Source organism: Sus scrofa, chromosome 10, assembly GCF_000003025.6.
Source record: "Sus scrofa isolate TJ Tabasco breed Duroc chromosome 10, Sscrofa11.1, whole genome shotgun sequence".
In the NCBI taxonomy this organism is placed as follows: Eukaryota; Metazoa; Chordata; class Mammalia; order Artiodactyla; family Suidae; genus Sus; species Sus scrofa.
Window position 1 is genome coordinate 54,377,549 of NC_010452.4, and position 21,358 is coordinate 54,398,906.

Below are 21,358 nucleotides of genomic sequence, written 5' to 3' on the forward strand. Positions count from 1 at the left end.
TCAGTGGTTAGCGAATCCGACTAGCATCCACGAGGATGCGGGTTTGATCCCTGGCCTTGCTTACTGGGTTAAAGATCCAGTCTTGCCATGAGCTGGGATGTAGGCTGCAGATGCAGCTCTGATCCCATGTGGCTGTGACTGTGGCATAGGCCAGTGGCTACAGCTCCGATTCAGCCCCTCGCCTGGGAACCTCTATATGCCACAGGTGCAGCCCTAAAAAGAAAAAGACCAATATATAGATATACATCTATATATATATAGATATATATCTCAAAACCATAATGGGGATTTTATCTGGAATGAGAGCTACATAGGAAACTTGCCTCCATGTGGCTGGGAATCAAGCACCGAGAGAAAAGAAATGGGATGAGGAAGTTGCAGCTTGGGTTTGGGGAGACACATGGAATGCACGAGGCATTTCGCCTCAGGGACAAATTAGCTCTTTGGTCCCAGAGTCCTCAGAGCAGGGAGACTGGATAGGGCCTGATATGGAAAAGAGCCCCGTGTACAACAAACCTCTCAAGGTCACCTCTGAGATTAAAGGGAAGTGGGATTTGGAAGGAGAACATGTACCCAAGAAGATCAAATGCACTGACCAAAGACAATACACCCGCTAGGGGCAGGGCCAGCACGAGAACAAGCTTCTGCTTCCACAATTACATCTCCTCGGTTTTCGAGCCTTGTTTCCTTGCTACTTTATTTATCTTCATCTACAACATCATAAAGGGAGAACGGTTCAATGTGTCATTTTCTTACACTCCAGAAAGTAAAGGGCAGTTAAAACACTGGGGACTTTAATAGCGAGCGAACTAAAAAGAACTGCACGTGCAAAAGAATTAAATTCTAAATAAAGTCATGCAGACACAATTTTATTCTTGATGTACTTAAAATACAGGGAAGGGGTATAAGATCCTCTGTGTCTGCATTTTTCTCAGAATTATTTCTTGAGAGTTTAAAATCAGTGTTTTATATCATCTGGGTTTTCTCAATCTTGCATTATAAATTCATTAAATAAATTTTATTTAAATTATATGTATATAGTTTCCTGGATACATATATATTATATTAACACGTGTTGAACATTCTCACATAGACAGCAATAGCCATAAAGGTAAATGACTTCATATCTAAGTGGTAATTGTTTCACTCCTCATTTCTTTTGGGCGTTCTCTTACTCCCTTGAATTAGTTTTTTTTCCATAAATTGTACAAGCTCAGCAAGTGCTCATCTTGCAATATTTTCAGGATGATTACTATGACTGAAGGGTCATTACAGTTTAAATAAGAGAAATAGTCTTCAAAGAAATTTTTAAAAATGCATTAAGGGCATCAGTTAAACCTACAACCTACAGGCAATGGTGATTTATTAACTATGCATTCTTCCACAGAAACAGTAAATGTTACACAAAGGAATGTTAGGATTAAATATTTAAGTGGTAGAAGAGATTAAAAAGAAATTTTACTTAATAAACTATAAAGTTCCTCTATACAGACCTCCTCTAAAAGTTGCTGCGGAAAGAGACAGTAGAGTATTCAACCAAGAAAATGGATAAAATAGGCTCTCTCAGGTGGGCTATGAATTCTCTATGATTTCCCCAGTGGCCAAGTGGCAGGATTATGTGACTTTTTAAAAAATTGTATTGTCTGCAACCAATGACCACTCTGTACCTCCCATGAGCCAGTGAACAAACATAATCAAATTTACAGTAGACTTAAAATGAATCGCCTCCTTCCCGAGTTTGTATCTAAAGTAACAATAAATTCATAATATAACAGAAGAAGAGAGATGAAACGAGTCCGAGGAAATGAAACTTCTGAAATATGATGGTATACTAGGATAGGCAGCATCAAAGACTACAGGAAACCTGATTTCAAATCTCTAATGTTTTTGGAATAATATCTTTTTTTTTTGTGAACAAATAGTGTCCTTGTTTCATTATCAAGAGTACAAAAATTTCAGGTCTCTATCTATTGCAATCAAGCAAACACTCGTCACTGTTCAATAATAACTTCAAATAATGTAAAGTGTCTGGGTTCTAGGATGACAGCTAACTATTTCTATGAGCAGAAGAGGCAATGGGAATTTGATTTTTCCAAATTCCACTTACCTACGAAAGGATGCACGCTGTGTAACTATTTTTACTTACGTACAACTTTTCATTTTTTAAAATGAATAAAATAAGATATATAGCACAAATGAACATCTCCACAGAAAAGAAAATCATGGACTTGGAAAACAGACTTGTGGCTGCCTGATGGGAGAGGGAGGGAGTGGGAGGGATCGGGAGCTTGGGCTTATCAGACACAACTTAGAATAGATTTACAAGGAGATCCTGCTGAGTAGCATTGAGAACTTTGTCTAGATACTCATGTTGCAACAGAACAAAGGGTGGGGGAAAAAAATGTAATGTACACATGTAAGGGTAACTTGATCCCCTTGCTGTATAGTGGGAAAATAAAATAAAATTAAAAAATAAATAAATAAAAAAAATAAAATAAGATGAACTCTGTGGAAAGGCAAACCATTCTTACCTGTGCTCTCAAGTGGTTAAGTTATATCACAACGATGATGATGACTAACCAGGAAATAATGTCAAGGATATCAAAGTGAATAATGCAGCACAGTTATTTATTCAAAGGGAAGTTGGTAGGGAGGCAGGATGGTACAATGGTTAGGCCTATGGGCTCTGGAGTCCTATTCCTTGGATGAAATCTTTGTTTCACAATTTTGGCAAAGTTACTTAACTTCTCTGGGTATTTCAGGTTTCTTCTCTGTAAATGATAAAAGTGACTTCCTGTTGGTTTTTGTGACAATTATATGAGATAAATTTTAAGCCCTTAGGTCACTGCCTAGCATATATGAAGAGCTCAATAAATGCTAAATTTTACAAATGTGGAGGTGAAAGGGACTTCTGGTTATGACAGATAAACTTGTGTAAGACTGTTTCCACCACGGAGGCCAAGAAGGAAGAGTAAATAACACATGGAAAGCATCTGTTTTCTAGCATCAGGTGGCTCTCAAAGAGGAAGGACTTGAATAGCCAAGATTCCAAAGAAAGGAAACCACAGAGGAGAACCCAACACCACGTTCCCTTCACAGCATCTGGCAATTTACAAGCAAGATTTAGAGACTGAAAATCTGAACAGAACTTCAGGCAGTCTCATGGGGTTGAGGAAAACAGAAATTCAAGGCCACTAAGACAAAAGGTCCATAGTAAATATCTAAGCCTTAAATGGAGATTCTTGAAGGACGACACTCGAAGAGTAAGGGCTAACCAGAAATATAATGGTTTTACAGGGCTGACCTCAACTTTGAATGAGCAGAGCCCTGCCCAGGATTAAAGTAATCTGTTTCACCCTAACTGTCTAACGAAAAAGTAAACCCATTCTAGAAGAAGAAAACATCATCCTAAACTTCAAAGTCTTGCTTTACTATTTTTTACACAATGACCAACATTTGATCAAAAATTGTGTAGCATGCAAGGAGACAGGACCAACGAATGAAAGTCTAGAGAAAGAGAGACAAATGAAAAAGCAGATGATAGAACTAGACCGATAGGATATCAGATATTAGAGTTGGCCGTGAACTTAAAAAGAACTGTAATTACTATATTTAAGAAAATAGAAGACAAGATGGTTAATTTCACCAGGTAATTACATCTATGCAAAAGAAACAAATGGATACCCTGAAATTGAAAAATGAATTAAAGTGAATGGTTGGTAATTTGAGGGGAAAATTTTTTCTTTAGGGCCACACCTGTGGCATATGGAAGTTCCCTGGCTAGGGGTTGAATCAGAGCTACATGTGCTGGCTTACGCCACAGCAATGTGGGATCTGAGCTGCATTGGTGACCTATACCACAACTCACAACAACGAAGGATCCTTAACCCACTAAGCGAGGCCAGGAATCAAACTCACATCCTCATGGATACTAGTCGGGCTCGCTACCACTGAGCCACCACAGACACTTCCATTGAGAGGAAATTAAAAAAAATTTTTTAAATATGTTTTATGTGCTTTGGTTTCATCCCCAGTAAACTATGTCTTTAGAGTTAACTGAAATAAACAGCTATGTAAAAATAAGGGCTTATAATTTAAAACAGAATTTTTAATATTTGGTTAATAATACCTTGGAAGAGGTAACTTAATTATTTAAAGGAATCTGTGCTCCCATTATTTCTCTCCCTAATCTTATTAGAACACTGAGACTTTGGTGAAGGATCATTAAATGCTTTGAGAAAATCTGGACTTACTCTTATTTTAAACAGCAGTGGTACTTCCCTATCCCAACCTCAATACAAGATTGTTATGAGAAGTACAAATCTATTTTCTAATTTATTGATCATCATTCATCTAGTCTGAACTGTGAAAAATTACACTCCTGATGAGATGACTACACAAGGAATACAACAGAACTGATAGTCATTTGAGTGGTTCGTATGGGCAGTTGGTACATATAGAGTTGCTAAGAGAAACATAATCAGCTACGGGAATAAATCATTTGAGGGTCATAAAAATAAAATGTGTGTCAAAAAATTTATTCAATTAATTTTACTTCTCAATTTAAGCAAGTCTTTTAAGGGTAGTTTCTGAGTAAATAAGAACTTTTCTGCTCACATAAAATATAAAATAAAACGGCATTAGCCTGTTAGAACCAATTTGTTACACTAAGAATTACACTTGTCCAATCTATAATTTTGGTTCTGTGTATTTAATCTGAAAAGGAACACTCTGAAAAATTATACTCATATTCTTATGTTCTCACAATTTCACTACTCTATAACTTAACAGGAATGCTTCTCTTGACTTTATGTCATTGTAATTGAATAATATATTGGGAGTCAGGTAAAAAAGATTATTAAACACTAAACATTAACAAATGTTTATTGGAAAAAAATGAATGAGAAATAGATTTGTGACTTGTTTTACATAATTTCCTTCAGGAAGAAAAAAATGTTGGAATATCTTGAGATTCCTAAATTAAGATTTTGAATCCTACATTTGTTTTTAACCAGCTCTGTAACCTTAAGCATGTCATTTAACCTTTCTGACACAGCCTGCTTAGCTATAAAAGAAAGATAACTGTGTATGCCCTAACTCTACAGTTAAGTCACCCACACATATTAAGCATTTCGTATGTGCCAGTACCATTGTGAAAGGTGAAGAATATCAAGGATATAGAATATTGTTCAAAAACTGAAAACTACAATGTATGTGATAGCACTTTGTCGAGGATAATACATTATGCAAACAACTATTTATGCTACTGAGATTATAAACGTTTTCTTCTAGAAAGGTCAGGAGTGTCTAGCTTTCACTTCAAATTAAAGGGGATCCTTATTGTGGCAGTTTTACAAATAGAAATTTGTCTTAGCAAAATAAAATACATGACAGTTATCACGGGAAAACAAAAAGACAGAATGGGAAATAAGTAACTGTTTTCTGACCAGGACAGAGGAAGGATGGTAAAGCAAATGATAAAGTAAAGACTTCTCTAGAGCTCTGAGTTCAGAAGGACTGACAGCCTGGGAACATCAAGACAGTGTTAAAATTGCCTATCAGCTTAGTATCCCCACGACAAAACAGGAAAACCGTAATGGCCAAGTTTTCTTTGATTAAATAAGAGAAAAGGACATGAAAAAATCCTAAGCTCACTAGAAAGAGAGAATAAACGGCTGCTCTGTGATGTGAGACACCCATTGAGAACAGTGTAAATAAAGATGACGATTTTGATAATAAAGAATAAAGACCAAATTAAGAACACAAACCTGTGTTTTAACAAAGTCTACAGTTAGTGAGATTTCAGATGCTAGACTTACTGATTCTGCGTCTTTCCAGAAATTTTACCACCGTTGGTTAGCATGTCGAAAATAACATTCCGTAACATCACGGCAGTCCTAGCAATACACTAGATTACAGTGAAGACTAGAGATGAATGAATCCTTTTGAGCAATATCCACTCAGCTTTCAGGGAGGAGAAGTTGGATAAAAATAGGATGGGCTATGATATCAAAACTCAGCTCTTGATAGGCAAGCACCAGGCAGGTAGAACAGATATTACATTCTATGTATATTTTCGCCCCAAGCAAATGATGAATTCTACACAGAAATCTTCAAAGGAGTGGAAAAATTTAACATGGTTATGAAATTTCCAAAAGTTGGCCTATTTAATTGAAATATAACCATCCCTTGCTTTATAGAAAAGATAGATTTCAGAAGACTTGACCACCGTAAATCCTTTTAAAATTGTCAGCATCCTTTTTATAGCTGGGGATTCATTTTCCAAGGGGGAAAAATAATCCTTTAATTGAAAATAAGATATTAAGTCTGTATTATTACAAATACCCATTAACACATGGGTTAATAATGCCCATTATCAATTCAGACTGTCAGAATTTCTCTCAAGCCTCTGCCTAAAACATCACATTTGATGTTCCTGGAACTTTATTCTTATATTCTTTGTTTTCTTCCCCTAAAGTTTACACTATACAATAGGCCTTAATTATATTGTCAATAGAGTTTTAAATCAAACATGCTATTTCCCTAATTTAAATTCTATAAGTTTAAGTCTACAATGTAGTAAATTTCCATTCCTTTATTTGCCAATTTGATAAGATAGAACAAACATTTAGATCTCTAATTAATTTTTAAGTACGGGGTCATTGAGCTATGCAAGTTTTCATGTCTACTAATATTTTTGAATTAGAACCAAAAAGTGTCACATAAGATGACAAGGCAAAAACAAATAAGGTAAATAATCAAATGTAGATGAAATCATTCCCAAATTGGAAATATTGTTTCTTAGAGATATTTCAGTATACTGCCATCAGAGTATAAATATTTAATAATTTTATGAAATTCATGGGTCAAACATCAAGGATATCAAAATGCCAAACAAAACAGAACCCAAAGAATTAACAATCAGTGCCATCCAGTAGATTTTAAAAATTATATTTTAAAAATAAAGGGAAAGAAATCAAGAGGTGGAAAAATGATTTGAGGTTCACGACTGTCAAGATGTCCTTTTCTTGACACTTGGAGGAAAAGAGAGATAGGTCAAGGGGGAAGTAAACCATCAGCACATTACATACTTCTTTATATCCGAAGATGATGCGGCCATCCATGAGGAGGGTTGCTTGGAAGGTGAAGCTTCCCAGATTGTAATTATCCTGGAGATGTACATGGTCCCACTGGACAACAAGTGCTGTGCCTATAAACCCATTAGAACAGAAGAAATGCAATGAGAAAAATATGTCAATCAATTCTGGTGAGAATAATCACAAAAGCATGGATCTAACCTTCAACTCTAGTAACTGTGCAACTTGAATTTCATATAGTTAATTGGAATTCTGTTACTGAAATAGCATGTGGGATATTTTTAAAGAATTGAGTATTCTCCAAATATTTGATAAAATTTAGCCTCACACTGAGGTTAATATTGAGCCCAGTATGGGGAAATTTTGCCTTAGGAACTCCATTAATGTTAATGGGTACTGACTGCTTAAATTTCCATGAGCCACTTTCAAAATGCAACCCAAGTGGATTGAATGAACTTCAAATAAATTTGACAAATGCTGTGAGAGAAAGGAACACATCCAGGGAAGCTAGAATCGCTTATAACAGATTTGAAACTCTCTTCCATATTTAGAATAATATTCTTCCATGGTGAAAAATTTACACTAATGGGAATTTTCTTCTTTGATTCACAACGCCTACTTTTCTGTCTTTGTTGTATTGCTTCTAGGAGGTTGCAAGGTAGCTTAAAGGGCCTCAGGCTAAGATTTCCGAAGCCCCCCTGAAGTATACTGGGGTGAATCTTCAGTGCTATATGTCATATTCTGATGAGTCAATCTGCCAGTATTTACTAAAAAGCTATTAACATGAAATATAAACTGAAACACATTTTAATAGCTATCAGTGAGAATTCATATGTTGTTTTAACTGATATTGTTTATTCTTTTTTTAAAAAAGAAAAACAAATTAGTAGCTAAGATTTTTGCTTAGCTCTAATTGGGTTGTCTGATCTTTTAAAAAATCATGTTGCAAAAAAAAAAAAAAATCATGTATAGAAATAAAACTCACAGAACTAAAAGAGCAAAACTTATCTCCCATGTCAGCAAGTATTTGATTAAAAAAAAAATCAATATTTCATAACAGGGAGCTTTGGGGTTAGTAAAGATGGGGAGGTTCTGGGAGGATAGGGTGCCCAGATAGGGCATGAAGCTCCACGCCCCTTCCCACATCACATGCCCAATATTACATGAAGACTGTCATTCCATGATCTTTTGACTAAGATGGCAACATAGGAAGCTCCCGACTTTCCCTCCTCCCATGGATACACTGAATGTATAGCTACACGTGGAGCAACTTCATTGGAAAGAAATCCAGAATTAGCTGAGTGACTGCTGTACACTAGGCCACTGAGAAAATGCCCACACTGAAACTACACACATCTAGATGCTTACTGTGATCCTCTTTGGAGCCCCAGTGAGCAAGTGGGTACTTCCCCTGCCTTTTCCCTTTGGCTCAGTCTAATGATAAAACCTAGTTACCAGCATCTTTATGAAAGGAGCTTGCACACATGTCTGGCACCTAGCTATTGTAAAACTGTCACTATTTACAGATGCCTGTATTATACATACAAAATCTGAAAGAGGCTTCCAAAAAACTGTTAGAACTAATGAATGAATTTGGTAAAGCTGCAGGATACAAAATCAATATACAGAAGTGTGTTGGGTTTGTATGAGTTAATAACAGACTACCAGATAAGGAAAGAAAGAAAAGAATTTCATTTACAATTGCATCAAAAAATACCAAGGAATAAACTTAGCCAAGAGGATGAAAGTCCTTTACACTGAAAGCTATAAGACAATGATGAAAGAAAACGAAGAAGGCGCAAATACATGGAAATCTATTCCATGTTCCTGGACTGGAAGAATTAATATTGTCAAAATGTCCATGCTACTCAAAGCAATATATAGATTCAATATAATCCTTATCAAAATTCCAATAGCATTTTTTTTACAGAAATGAAAAAAAATTCTAAAATTTGTATGGAACCACAAAAGGCCTCAGTCAGGCAATCCTGAGAAAGAACAACAAAGCAGGAGGCATTACATTTTCTGATTTATAAGTATACTTCTAAGCTATAGTCATAAAAACAGTATGGTTTTAACATAAAAAGAGACACATAGATCAATGGAACAGAATACAGAGCCCAGAAATAAATCCATACTTAAATGGTCAATTCATTGTCAATAAAGAAACCAAGAATATACAATGGGGAAAGAATTGTTTTTCAACAAGCTGTATGACTGTGCTAGGAAAACTGGATAGCCACATGTAAAATAATGAAACTAAACTCCTTTCTCACACCATAAAAAAAATCAATTCAAAATGGGTTACAGACTTGAATGTTGTACCTGAAATGTAAAAATCCTAGGAGAAAACATAGAGGGTAAACTCCTTGACATAGGTCTTGGTAATTCTTTGCGCAAAAGAGAGATCTACCTAAATTGAGTAATTAAACATTTTTAATGCAAATTCTGATGACTATATTCTCAATACATAGTTAATAGTAGGCTTTTGAAAATAATAGCAAGTATGCGTATTGTTTTATATTACATAGTAGCATGGCTCCCTCAACATTTGTTAATTTAAATGGTTTTACTAGCAAGATTAGTTGAGTGCAAATGTTATCATTAAATTTAAAAATTACCTATATATCTCTATCTTGTTTTATAAAATAATCAATATTTAAAGTTTCACTTTTTATTAAAAGTTTTTGAAATCTAAAACTTTATGATCTGCAAGTTAGTGAGAGTGACTTCCAGAGATTAAAATCCTACATTTCTCCAAGGAGCCACTTATATATTGGTCTCCAGGTACTACCTATTATAGGAAGCTTTTGGAAAACGGACCAAAAAAAGACACTTTCTTTGGCCAGCTATGATGTAGAATAATATACTGCCAAGACAAAATCTTGGGTTGAAGAATGGAATTTACTAAAGAACTAGGTTAGTGTGGTGCATCTTCTGGCTTCTGACAATCCCACACTGTTTCTCTGATGGCAGGCACAAAATCTAATGGCACAGTTACTCCTGGCAGAGCTGAAGTTGTTCTTTCAGTGCGTATAACAGACCATACGAGTTGCTGCATAATCCTATGTGCTTAAAGGAACTGCGCAGTTTGAATTTAGCATCTCTAGGTTGATCAAGCTGTCTGATCAATAACAGATAACAATTTTTTATCTTCAAAATAAAAACAGGCAAGTAGACAGAACTAGGGCTATTTAAGGTCACTGTGACCAATTTTGTGTGTCCAAAATTTCTGATTCTATGCTTGATCAGGCTTGTAATAATTACGCTTTATATTTTGCTTGTTATAATTATGCTTTATATTTTGCTGTTTATGAGGCATCAGATTATTTTTCAACCAAAGTTTTAGCTTTACAACACTTCAGTTTTTTGTGCATTAATGTTCTGTGACTCATTTGCATTTCAGTAATTATCTAGGCTGGCTATAATATTTGGAAGCATAATCTGATTTTTAAAATCTAGTGCTTTAATATTTATGGAAATATTATCTTAGAAGAAATGTTCTAAACTGCTTCTGTCTCCTCTAGAGAAGTTTTGCTTTCCTACAGTGTTGTTTCTCATCCTTAAGTGTTCCTTCAATGATCCTAACCAATCAAAGTTGGAAATATTTCAGTAAGTTGCCATGGTATTAAAGGACTGTGTGAAGATCCCTACAACAATGAAAAGTGCTTCCATCATTTAATAAAGCACATGCAATGACTCAGTTTTTATTATATTATAAGAACTCAATATTCCTATTGGATATTACGCAGAAGATATTTCAATAAAGTAAAATACAATAATTCTTGAGCATTCATATTTTCACAATTCTCAGAATTAAAAATATCATCTTACATATTTAATTTTTTCATTTATTCATTCACTGAATAATTATTAAGGACCTACTGTATATTGAGGTCTTGTGCCAGGTATTGAAGAGAAAGCGAGTTCTTATAAATAGTCACAGTTCTTGTTTTTTAAATAATTTAGAATCCAGTTGAAGTGGCACACATTAATATTTAAAAATCATTCAAAGAAAAGTAAAATTTAAATATAGAGCAACCTAGGCACATGGTGTGTCAGGGAGTATATGGGGAAAGAGACTGACTTAATATGCTTTACGATTTTGATGCCAGCAGTATAAAAACTTGGTCATGAGAAGTTTGTGCCCGTGAGTAAATGTCCCCAACATCACCTAGTAAGTGACAAAGCTTGGAAAATACTCAACTTTCATCAAATCCTTTCTTATTTACTTTGGGTAGATTCCTAAGGTGATTCTATCTGGTGGGTCATGGGATCAGCCTCAGACAGGTTGTGCACCATAGCGATGTCTGAAGTACACTTACCATCTACCGGCATATCTTTGGGCCTCAGTTCCTCGATTTTTTTAAACGTGGGAGGATAGAGTAAAAGATTCTTCAAATAATAAAAGGAAGTAATTATCACGGCAAACACTTAGCGTTACCTAATCTTTGGTGTTATTCAAATCGTCTGAAATGGATTTCTCAAAGTGCCTACCTAAGTGCATTGTTCCTTCCTCCTTGCTATTTTGACCTGGAAAGTAGCTTTATCACACTGGTCAGAAGATCTCCTTCACCAAAATGCTGTCATTTTCCCAAAGCTGTGGTCACCAGTAAGTCTATGCTACCCTGTAGTGAATTTTGTCCTTGATCATTAAGGCAAGACAAGAGGAGAAAACTCTGTTCAGGCCACATGCTTCTATTACTATAAAAGTCAAAATCGTCATTTGGGCAAATAAGTGCTATTTTTTTTTTTTTTTGTAGTAAGAGTACAGAAATTTCTATCTTTAACTTTCCAAAACAAACTCTTCTTTTCCTATAACTTCATTCTCTACCAAAGTTACAGCCTTCAATAAGATATAGACAGGAAAATTTATGTGTGTCTTTAGGACCTTATACTTCACATTTAGATTTGAATGGCATTTAGTGACACATTCTAGGTTTTTTTTTTTTTTTTGGCTATTTTATGTGCAGGGATAGATTTTGCTCAGTATCTTTTTTTTTTTTTTTTTTTTTTTGTCCTTTAGGGCCACACCTGTGGCATATGGAGGTTCCCAGACTAGGGGTTGAATCAGAGCTGTAGAAGCTGGCCTATGCAATGGTACCACAGCCACAGCCACGTGGGATCCAAGCTGCATCTGCAACCTACACCACAACTCACAGCAATGCTGGATCCTTAACCTAGTGAGTGTGGCCAGGGATTGAACCTGTGTCCTCATGGATATAAGTCAGATTCATTTCCGCTGAGCCACGACAGGAACTTGTCAGTATACTTGACAAACCTTATCAGCTCTATTCATATTGCAAAGTAAAGAAAGCTTTTTTCTTAAGTGAATTTTAATGCTCACTACCCTGTATTTTTAAAGCTGTGTTTTTCTAATGGTACATATAGTTCATAAGTTTTGGAAATTTAACATCAATACACTATATTTTGCCACTTGCCTCTAGCTGAAGATCAGAACTAACAAATTATCCTTGTTTATTAGTTTTTTTAAGTAGGAAAGACTTATTGCAAAGAACATCAAATAAGTGTATATGCTTTTTCTTTTTTTTTTTATTGTTTTAGGGCTGCACCCACAGCATATGGAGGTTCCCAGGCTAGGGGTCAAATCGGAGCTGTAGCTGCTGGCCTACACCACAGCCACAGCAACTCCAGGTCCGAGCCATGTCTGTGACCTACACCACAGCTCATGGCAATGCCAGATCCTTACCCACTTAGCAAGGCCAGGGACCCGAAACTGCATCCTCATGGATGCTAGTCTGATTCATTTCCACTGAGCCGCAATGGGAACTCCTATATGCTTTGTTTGAGGCATCGTTTATAGAAACTTATTTATTATAGTGCCTAATACACGTTAATAAACATTTGTTGAATGAACTAATGAATGAATGAATAAATGAGTGACATCCGACCATATGCTTTGTTCCACATATTAACAGTTTGAACAGCTGCAGTATAACATCTGTCATCTCAGGGCATTTGTATCAAGTAGTTTACAAATCCAGTCAACCCCCAAAACCCAAGGTTACAAAAATATTAACATGACTCTGATAATCCATGTTTATAAGTTCAGTACAAAATAGGCTAACCAATACATACCATTATCAAAATACCTGACGGTTGAATTTCGGGATACACTGGGATCAAAATTTGCCATTAAAGGTGCTATGTACTGTGTGGCTGTTAGCATTCGATGCACAACTTCTCCAGTGTATATGAAACCTAAATTAGAAAAATAGAAACTATGTTAAGATAAAGCCCAGGTAAAAATTTAATTTAAATACTCCCACACAACTTCCAGCACATTTTGAAATTAAAATGTCACAATAGGTAAAAAACAGAAATACAGTGAATGTCAATGTCTGATCAGCAATAGCTGAGTCTGGATTAAGTGACTAATTCTCTTGTGATTTTTGGTAGCACCTTGTACATCGGTAAATCAGAAATCTATAATATGAACAATTTTAATTGTGAGAAGGTGACAATTATCTGGAAGAGATTATTAGGCTGAAAGGTTAATATAGTACCATAAGTAATTCAAACATTAAAATTTCCTTTAGTAACCCCTTGGTATTGTAATACTAGCCAAATAGCCGGTTTGCAAATGAATGCATTTTTATGATGTTCAATTACATTTTCTTAATCTCAGTTTAGGACATTTTGGAAATCACACATACAGGTGTTTAATATTACGATGCATAAAATGTTCTGAACCAGTTTTTCAAAGTTGAAAGGAGGCTAAACAGGCATGGACTAACTTGCACGTTTCTCAGATTGCTCAAGTGGCACTCTATCAAGGAGGCGAAGTCTATGTGTTTGAAGGTTAGATGGTGAAACATTGCTAATGCACAAATGCCTCTCTACTTAGAGAGTCATCAAGGCCAGCCTATTCTAGCTGTTGGATAATGAGAGGGAATTTATTATAGAGAACTTCGTCTTGAATTAACTTTCAATAGCTCCCATGTTACAACCCTACCCACTTTCAATTATTCACACTAGGTTTATTTACTTTGTGGATTATCCATGACAAATTGTTAATCCTATACTGGCTTCTTGCCTCCAAGGTCTTTAGCTGCCTGACAGGAGACTCAGCTCAAAGAATACTAATTTTTAATATTAATCTAAGAAATATACAATTAAGAACATATATAAAAATGCATACACACATTAGTACCAAAAAAAAAAATCCAAAGCAAGTTATTTGTGATGATGCCATTGTAACATTTAGGCAATTATAAGTTAACTACATATCTGGGGTTATTATAGTTCATTTATGTATTTTCATAAGAATTAATAAAGTAAAATAAGCAGGATTTTAAAAAAAACTGTGTAGAATTTAAACCTCTAAAAGTGTAAAACTTTTGTCATCTCACTTCATAGTGTGAATAAAGCTTTCACTGGTGTATCATTACCTTTATTGTTCCCAATTCTTCATTGTAATTTCTAGGTAAGTTATTGGAGAATTAAATCTGTAGTTACTTTGAAATCAACTCTTGTCTTTCTAGCAATTGCGTCTTTCCTTTGACTTCCTTTCCATTTGTCATCAAAGGCATAATTGAATCATAACTATTCACCTTTAAAAAATATTTTTAAACAGGTAAAATCTTTAGCATGTGTTTTTTTTTTTTTCTTAATCATTTTAATGGGGAAATTTTTCAACATTTTTTTTTTATTTTTTATTTTCCCACTGTACAGCAAGGGGGTCAGGTTATCCTTACATGTATACATTACAATTACATTTTTTCCCCCACCCTTTCTTCTGTTGCAATATGAGTATCTAGACAAAGTTCTCAATTTTAGCATGTGTTTTAATCATTAATTACTCTTTGTTTCTCTTTTGCCAAAAAAAAAATCTTTCAAAATTAATTCTCTATGTTTTGAGCAGAACTTTGTACATTCGCAATTTCACGCAGCTCAAGTGTACTAAAAGATACTATAATAGGGTGAAACAATCACTGCTTTTATTTGATTTCCCTGTAGATTTTCAGAGCCATGCTTTTAATATTCAAAGTCCAACATCACAGCCTTGAAATTATGAAGACGAAGAGTGACTATTTTTCAGGGTCTATACAATTTTTTTTTCCTATTTTCACTAGCATGCCTTTATAATTTCACCAGTAAAATGGATACTGATTGATTTAAAGAACAAAGAGGGCAGTAATTCAAGGCAGTAAGATAATTTTAAATCAAAGACAAAATTCATTCATCAAAACAACTCTGAAAGAAATTGCAGCAATTCTTAGGTAAAGAGTTGAAAATGCAGAGCCAAATCAGATATTTAAATCCTACTACTATTTTTTAAATAAATAAGATACATATATTTGTCCCTGAATTCATATATAGATTTGGCAAAACGTTGTTCTCCATATATAACCCAGTTTTCGGATCATTAGAATCATTATCTGCTGCTTCCGCTCATCAGGAAAATGTTTTCCAGGATGACAATTTCCCAAATTTCAAAGGGGAAGTTTCAAATTCTTCCCAAAGTACAAAGTAGAAATATGGAAGAATTCATGAATGTGTAAAAGCTATCATTACAATTCTTGATTCTCTTGTTATTGTAACATTAAAATGAATTATAAGTACTATTTCTATGAATATTACAGTTGCTGCAACTACAACTAACAAGAAAGAGTTACTATAATTACTAGCATGTCGCTACTACTATTAATCTGCTACCACTGCCACCATGAATAATGTGAAAAGCAATCCAAGGATGCAAAAACTCCACTATTGCACAAAATGAGTTTAATTTTTCTAATTCAGAGAATACTTGCATGTTTTCCTTAGCCATTTTGAAACCTAATTCCTTAATTATCTTAGGTTAGTTCTTAGTTACTGGGAAATAAAATGCTTGACTACAGCTAAGGGCTCTACTGAGTTCTTTTTACAGTCCTAGCTTTTAAAAAAAATCATTTCAGCAGTGATTAATAACTGAGGGGAAAGGAACCTTTCAGGCCTGCTGTGAGCAGGGAGGAGACGGTAGTCAGGTGTTGAATAAAAACCAGCTATGCAAAGTAAAGAGTCCTTTAATGGAACAAATCTTTTCCAAATCTTCAAAGGCACTCAGAGGCACCAATACCGCTTTTAGACATTTGTCTCTTTTCTTTCGCTGTCTTGGGCATGTCCTTTGGTACAGAAAAAAATATTTTATTTTTCTGGTCTTTCACATTTTAAAGGAATTTAGACACATATACTTGCTTCCCCCGCCCCAACCTTGGCTGTAGCCATTTGAAAAGCTAATCACAAATGATCTCTTTTATTCACTATATGCTTCTAGTTTAGATAGTATTCAACTACTTGATCATAAGATTTGTAGAAAAGTGGTTATTATTTGGATACTTTGGAAACCAGAAAAGATACCTTCATTTAAAATATATGAATAGGAGAAGCAAATGTGCTTTATTTTTTTATTTTTGTCTTTTGTCTTATTAGGGCCACACCCACAGCAGGTTCCCAGGCTAGGGGTCAAATCAGAGCTGTAGCCGCCAGCCTACCCCAGAGCCACAGCAACACCAGATCTGAGCCACATCTGTGACCTACACCACAGCTCACGGCAACGTCGGATCCTTAACCCACGGAGCAAGGCCGGGGATCGAACCTGCAACCTCACGGTTCCTAGCTGGATTCTTTTCCGCTGTGCCACTTTGGGAACGCTTGGCTTTGCTTTTTGAATTTCAAGTAAGAGCTACACATAGCACTTCTCTTTTGCCTTCACGAGTAAACCTAAAGTCAAGTGCTGAGTTCAGCTATAATTGACAGCGTTGCTCTTGCACCTGGAGGATCTTCTTGGGCTGATTCTGTAGATGGTCTCTAGTCACCTGAATAATCTAGTTTTAGATCCGTAAACCTCATCAAGTCATTTGAGGATTTTAGTATTGTAAGTCCTGTCACGAACAGCCCTTAGTCATTATATATTTTTTAACATGATTATATATTTATTCATCGCAAATATTATTGTGAATGACGGTGAAATGAGGCAACATCTATATAGGCTTTGACCAATTACATTATGTGCATGTATTCTCTCTACTGTATCCTTTTAACTTTGAAAGGAATGATAGTCTTATTTCCATTTATTAAATGAAGCATGTAATGAGGCAGGGTAATTTGTTTAAAGGCGTATGGCTAGAATTGGTCTTCCAATTCCAAATTTTATGACTTCTTCCCAGTATACTTCAGAATTCCTTATGTGTCCAGAACTATACATCCTCCCTCACTGGGTTTCATACCTAAGCAAGGAGTTTGAAGAAGAAAAGACTTGTTCTTGTTCTTGAACTTTCTAAGGTAGAGTTCCTTCACCTCTGCCTTAGTCACTGCTACTTTTACTGTATTGCTTCATTCTCTGTTCTTTTAGTAGTAAAATGCTATAAATAGATATAAATTAGAATCCTTGCAATCCACCAAAGGAGTCTCAAGTTCACAGGTGAAGGACATCTGATCAGAGAATTTATTTAATGGTGGTATCAGATTATTTCCTAGCTGTGTGATACAAGTTCCTTGACCTCTCTGTGCCTCAGTTTCCAAATCTGTTAAGTGGAGGAATAATCATATTATCATTGGGTTGTTATGATGGTTGAATAAGTTCCTACAGAAAAAGAACTCAGAGACAGTGTTTAGAATTTTTTAAAATACAGAAAACAACCAATTGTATTGTAATTTTCACCCCCTGAACACTCTTCTGGCTAATGTGTCATAGTTGTTTACACCTGCACTTTGATGTTTATGTAACTTCCAAATTGTGCTTCTGACCCAAATGGTATGATATGTGTTTCGTTGCATTATTCCAGTTTGGTTTAAGGCACAATATGGAACAAGGTAACCGGTAATTAAAAAAAAAAAAAAAGACTTAATGTCCAAAGTTCTCCATCTGATATATGTTTCCTTACATTCTGATGGAACAAGTGCCTTCTAAAAATATCAACCTACTATTGGTTGCAAAGGGTTATTTCATTTAATTGGAAGTGTCGTAGTAATGAAGGAAGTATGAAGAGGCTATAATTGCCTGTGAAACATTCTGTGAAACTTTAATGTGTAAAGGGCTACATAAAATATTCTACTTCATCATCTCTCAGGTGATATTTTTGACCCCAAAGGAAAGGCTGGAGCTGATGGGTATGCCTGTAGGGCACTGAACATTTATAGTTAAATGCTGCCTTTAGAGTTCAAAGGACAATGGTGTATGCCACTGTTGCCACCTTTATAATGTGTCCTATGACCTCTACACATTAGCCAAATAGACTTGGAATGTATGGTCTTTCATCCATGAAGATTTAGGGAACAGATTCTTCATACTGATCCTTCTAATGAAGGACTTTACATATGATCTGTTCCATCTCTACTGACGAAGAACAGAGTTCTTTAATTGGGTGTTGTTTGAGGTAATTGTTTTATTAATTGCACTGTGCTTGTGGTTTTCTTGACGCAAACAAAGGGAATTTGAGCATAATTCCACTTACATTTTGCACAAATGCCATTTTATGAACCATAATACATTATTAGATGCTATAAACTACCCCCTTTGAGACAAATATTTGTTTGTAATTCAGACAGCCTTTTAAATGAAACCACTGTGGCAGCAGTGCTAATTAGAAAATTAAGAGTTGTGATAAGTTATCTGATAACTAACTGTCTGCCAGCTACAACTGTACAATGATGGGTTTCATGGAACAGGCTTCCTCTGGATAAAAATTGTTGCTAGTAGACCACATAGTTCACTGTGAGGATTCTGGTTTGCATGTGCAACCTAGATGCTTAAAGAAAAAAACAAACAAACAAAGACAAAAAAAAAGAAAAAAGAAGAAAACAGAAGCCTTTCTGAAGTTCATGTGAACTTACTAATCATGGGCTCCTAGGAGGCAACCTATGTTACTGTCATCACCAAATATCTTTCCTTTATAATTCCAACCAGCTGTAAAGATAAAATATGTCAATCATGTTTTACATAATGAAAACATATAAATATATATGTTAAAACATTTCACATCTCATAAACTCCTTTATCCTATTTGCTTAAGGCCACAGTGGAGATTATACAGCAACAAAACTATCCTCCAGGGAAAAAAAGCAACCGCTGGCTGCAAATTAAGTTCATGAAATTACTGACATAAAAATGTGTGTCGATGATATAAAGTGCCTCTCTCCAACCCCAGAAGGAAAGAACAGGAGCCAGAATTGTATAGGTGAGGAAAGGAAAAGAGACAAAAATCAATAACTTCTTTCATTTTCATTTTGACCTATTAACAAAATTGTTGCCTGCAGGTCTTGCTTCTCCACCTTTTCTCAAATAAATCATGCCACTTGTTTTCAACTTATGTTAGTCCTTAGTTGTCACTGTCAGCAGCACTCCTCCCCTCCCTTTTAATTTTTTTTTTTTTTTTTGCTTTTTTAGATCCACACCCATGGCATATGGAAGTTCCCAGGCTAGGGGCTGAATAGGAGCTACAGCTGCAGGCCTACACCACAGCCACAGCAACACACTGGAGCCATGTCTGCAATCTATGCCACAGCTCATGGCAACGCCAGATCTTTAACCTACTGAGCGATGCCAGGGATTAAACCTGAGTCCTCATGGATGCTAGTTGGGTTTGTTACTGCTGAGCCAGGACTGGGACTCCTCTCCTCCCTTTTAAAGGCTCCTGATCATCCGGGATTTCCAGAGACACCTCCTTTCACGGTACAGACAGTGAGTGGCACATCCAGGAGTTGGGTAGTGTGTGAACTACCTGCCTTTTATGGAGGCGTTGGAGTGCCCCTTTTAACTTGAAAATCAAGTTTATCTTCTCTGTTCAGATGGATCCAGGTAATATTTCAAATGCCTTACTCTTACCTGAGGGGTCAGGTGGGAGGAAGGTTGCTTTTAATTACTTCTGCTCGTAGGCTGGGGATTCAGGGATCCTGTTGTCAAATGCTGAGCTCACTTGCAGCAGCCAAATATCAGCTGGCAGTTAGTTCCCAGCATCCGAATCCGCTGGGTTTTGAGATATGCTGTCCTGCGTTTGCAAAGCCTTTACATCAAATGCCATCTAGTACTATGGACCTTGCTCCTTGAGGGCATCATCGCTAGAAGACAACAACTTGATTTCCTGCCTAATTTCCTGGAGTGTCTGTCCATTTACTGAGACCTAAATAATTCCGCTAAGAAACCACCTCGGACAACTCCAAGTTATCAGCTGGGATTCCATCCAGGCTCTGTCCTGCTCTAGAAAGGGGAGCTCATGCTTTTGCTCTGACTTTCATTCTCTCTCCAGGGCCTCCCACCTACCATGAGGACCAATGAAAACTGTCCCTTTTATATGGACTTAAAACAATCACTGAAATCCGTTTTTCTAAATGTCTACAAACAGCCCTAGAAGGAAGACAGCCAAGTGTAAAGAGAGGCCACCTTTGGGTAGTCTCTCCATCATCAGACCTTCTTGTACGTATTGAATACTCTGAAATACTGCATGTCTTACTCCGAAAGTCAGGTCATGTGAAAGTAAAAATATGGCAGGAGAAAACCTCATTTCGAGTCTTGCCTGGAATTTCAGTCTATCTAGCCTCTAATTTCTGAAACTAATTTTATTCTATATTTTGAAATGACAACTACCCTTTTCCACCTCCATTTCTCCAGAAATGTTTTTGTTTTCCATCGTTGTTTGCACATCCCTAGGAGAGAAATAATCTCTTCCCCAAGTTTTACCAGAATCCATCCAAGGCAAGTCATGAGATGTCTTGAAGGTACTGACAATCTTTTCATTGTCCTTCCCTTTTCAGTGCAAGAGAAATACCGTTCACCCAGACAGGAAAGAAGCTACATAGGAGTAGGTAGGCTTTGCTTCTCAAAGATGGCTGTTGGCATTGCCCCACCAGTCCCGAAAAAGGCCTGTTCCTTCCTTTTTTTCTCCAGCTTATCTAAAATTTCCCAATTATTGCCTCAGATGATTTGGGTTTTAATGCCTTAGCATTTAACTTATACACCCAGTCTAGTGTCATATATATGGTTTCAGATGACTAGAGAGATCATATGTAAGCAGTTTGCATGTAAGTATAGTGTGTGTATACATACATATACTATATACATAAATACATGTTATATATATACATTCCTGCATACATATATATGTGTGTATGCATAAATATACTATATATAAATACATGTTTTTTATATATATACATTCGTGCATGCATATATGTATGCATATATACTATATATCTAAATACATGATATATATACACACACACACACATATATATATACACACATTCCTGCACACACACAC

General features: G+C 35.8%; 1 protein-coding gene across 3 annotated transcripts in view; it reads right to left on the reverse strand.

Annotated features, from left to right (window-relative positions):
• Positions 1–21,358, reverse strand: part of PLXDC2 (plexin domain containing 2) — a 416,934-nt gene that overhangs the window by 117,249 nt on the left and 278,327 nt on the right. For all 3 annotated transcript variants that reach the window (XM_021064961.1, XM_021064962.1, XM_021064963.1), the window contains exons 6-7: positions 13,197–13,319; positions 7,092–7,210 (exon numbers count right to left, since the gene is read on the reverse strand). In XM_021064961.1, coding sequence (XP_020920620.1) covers positions 7,092–7,210; positions 13,197–13,319 — 242 coding nt within the window. The remainder of the gene's footprint in view (positions 1–7,091; positions 7,211–13,196; positions 13,320–21,358) is intronic.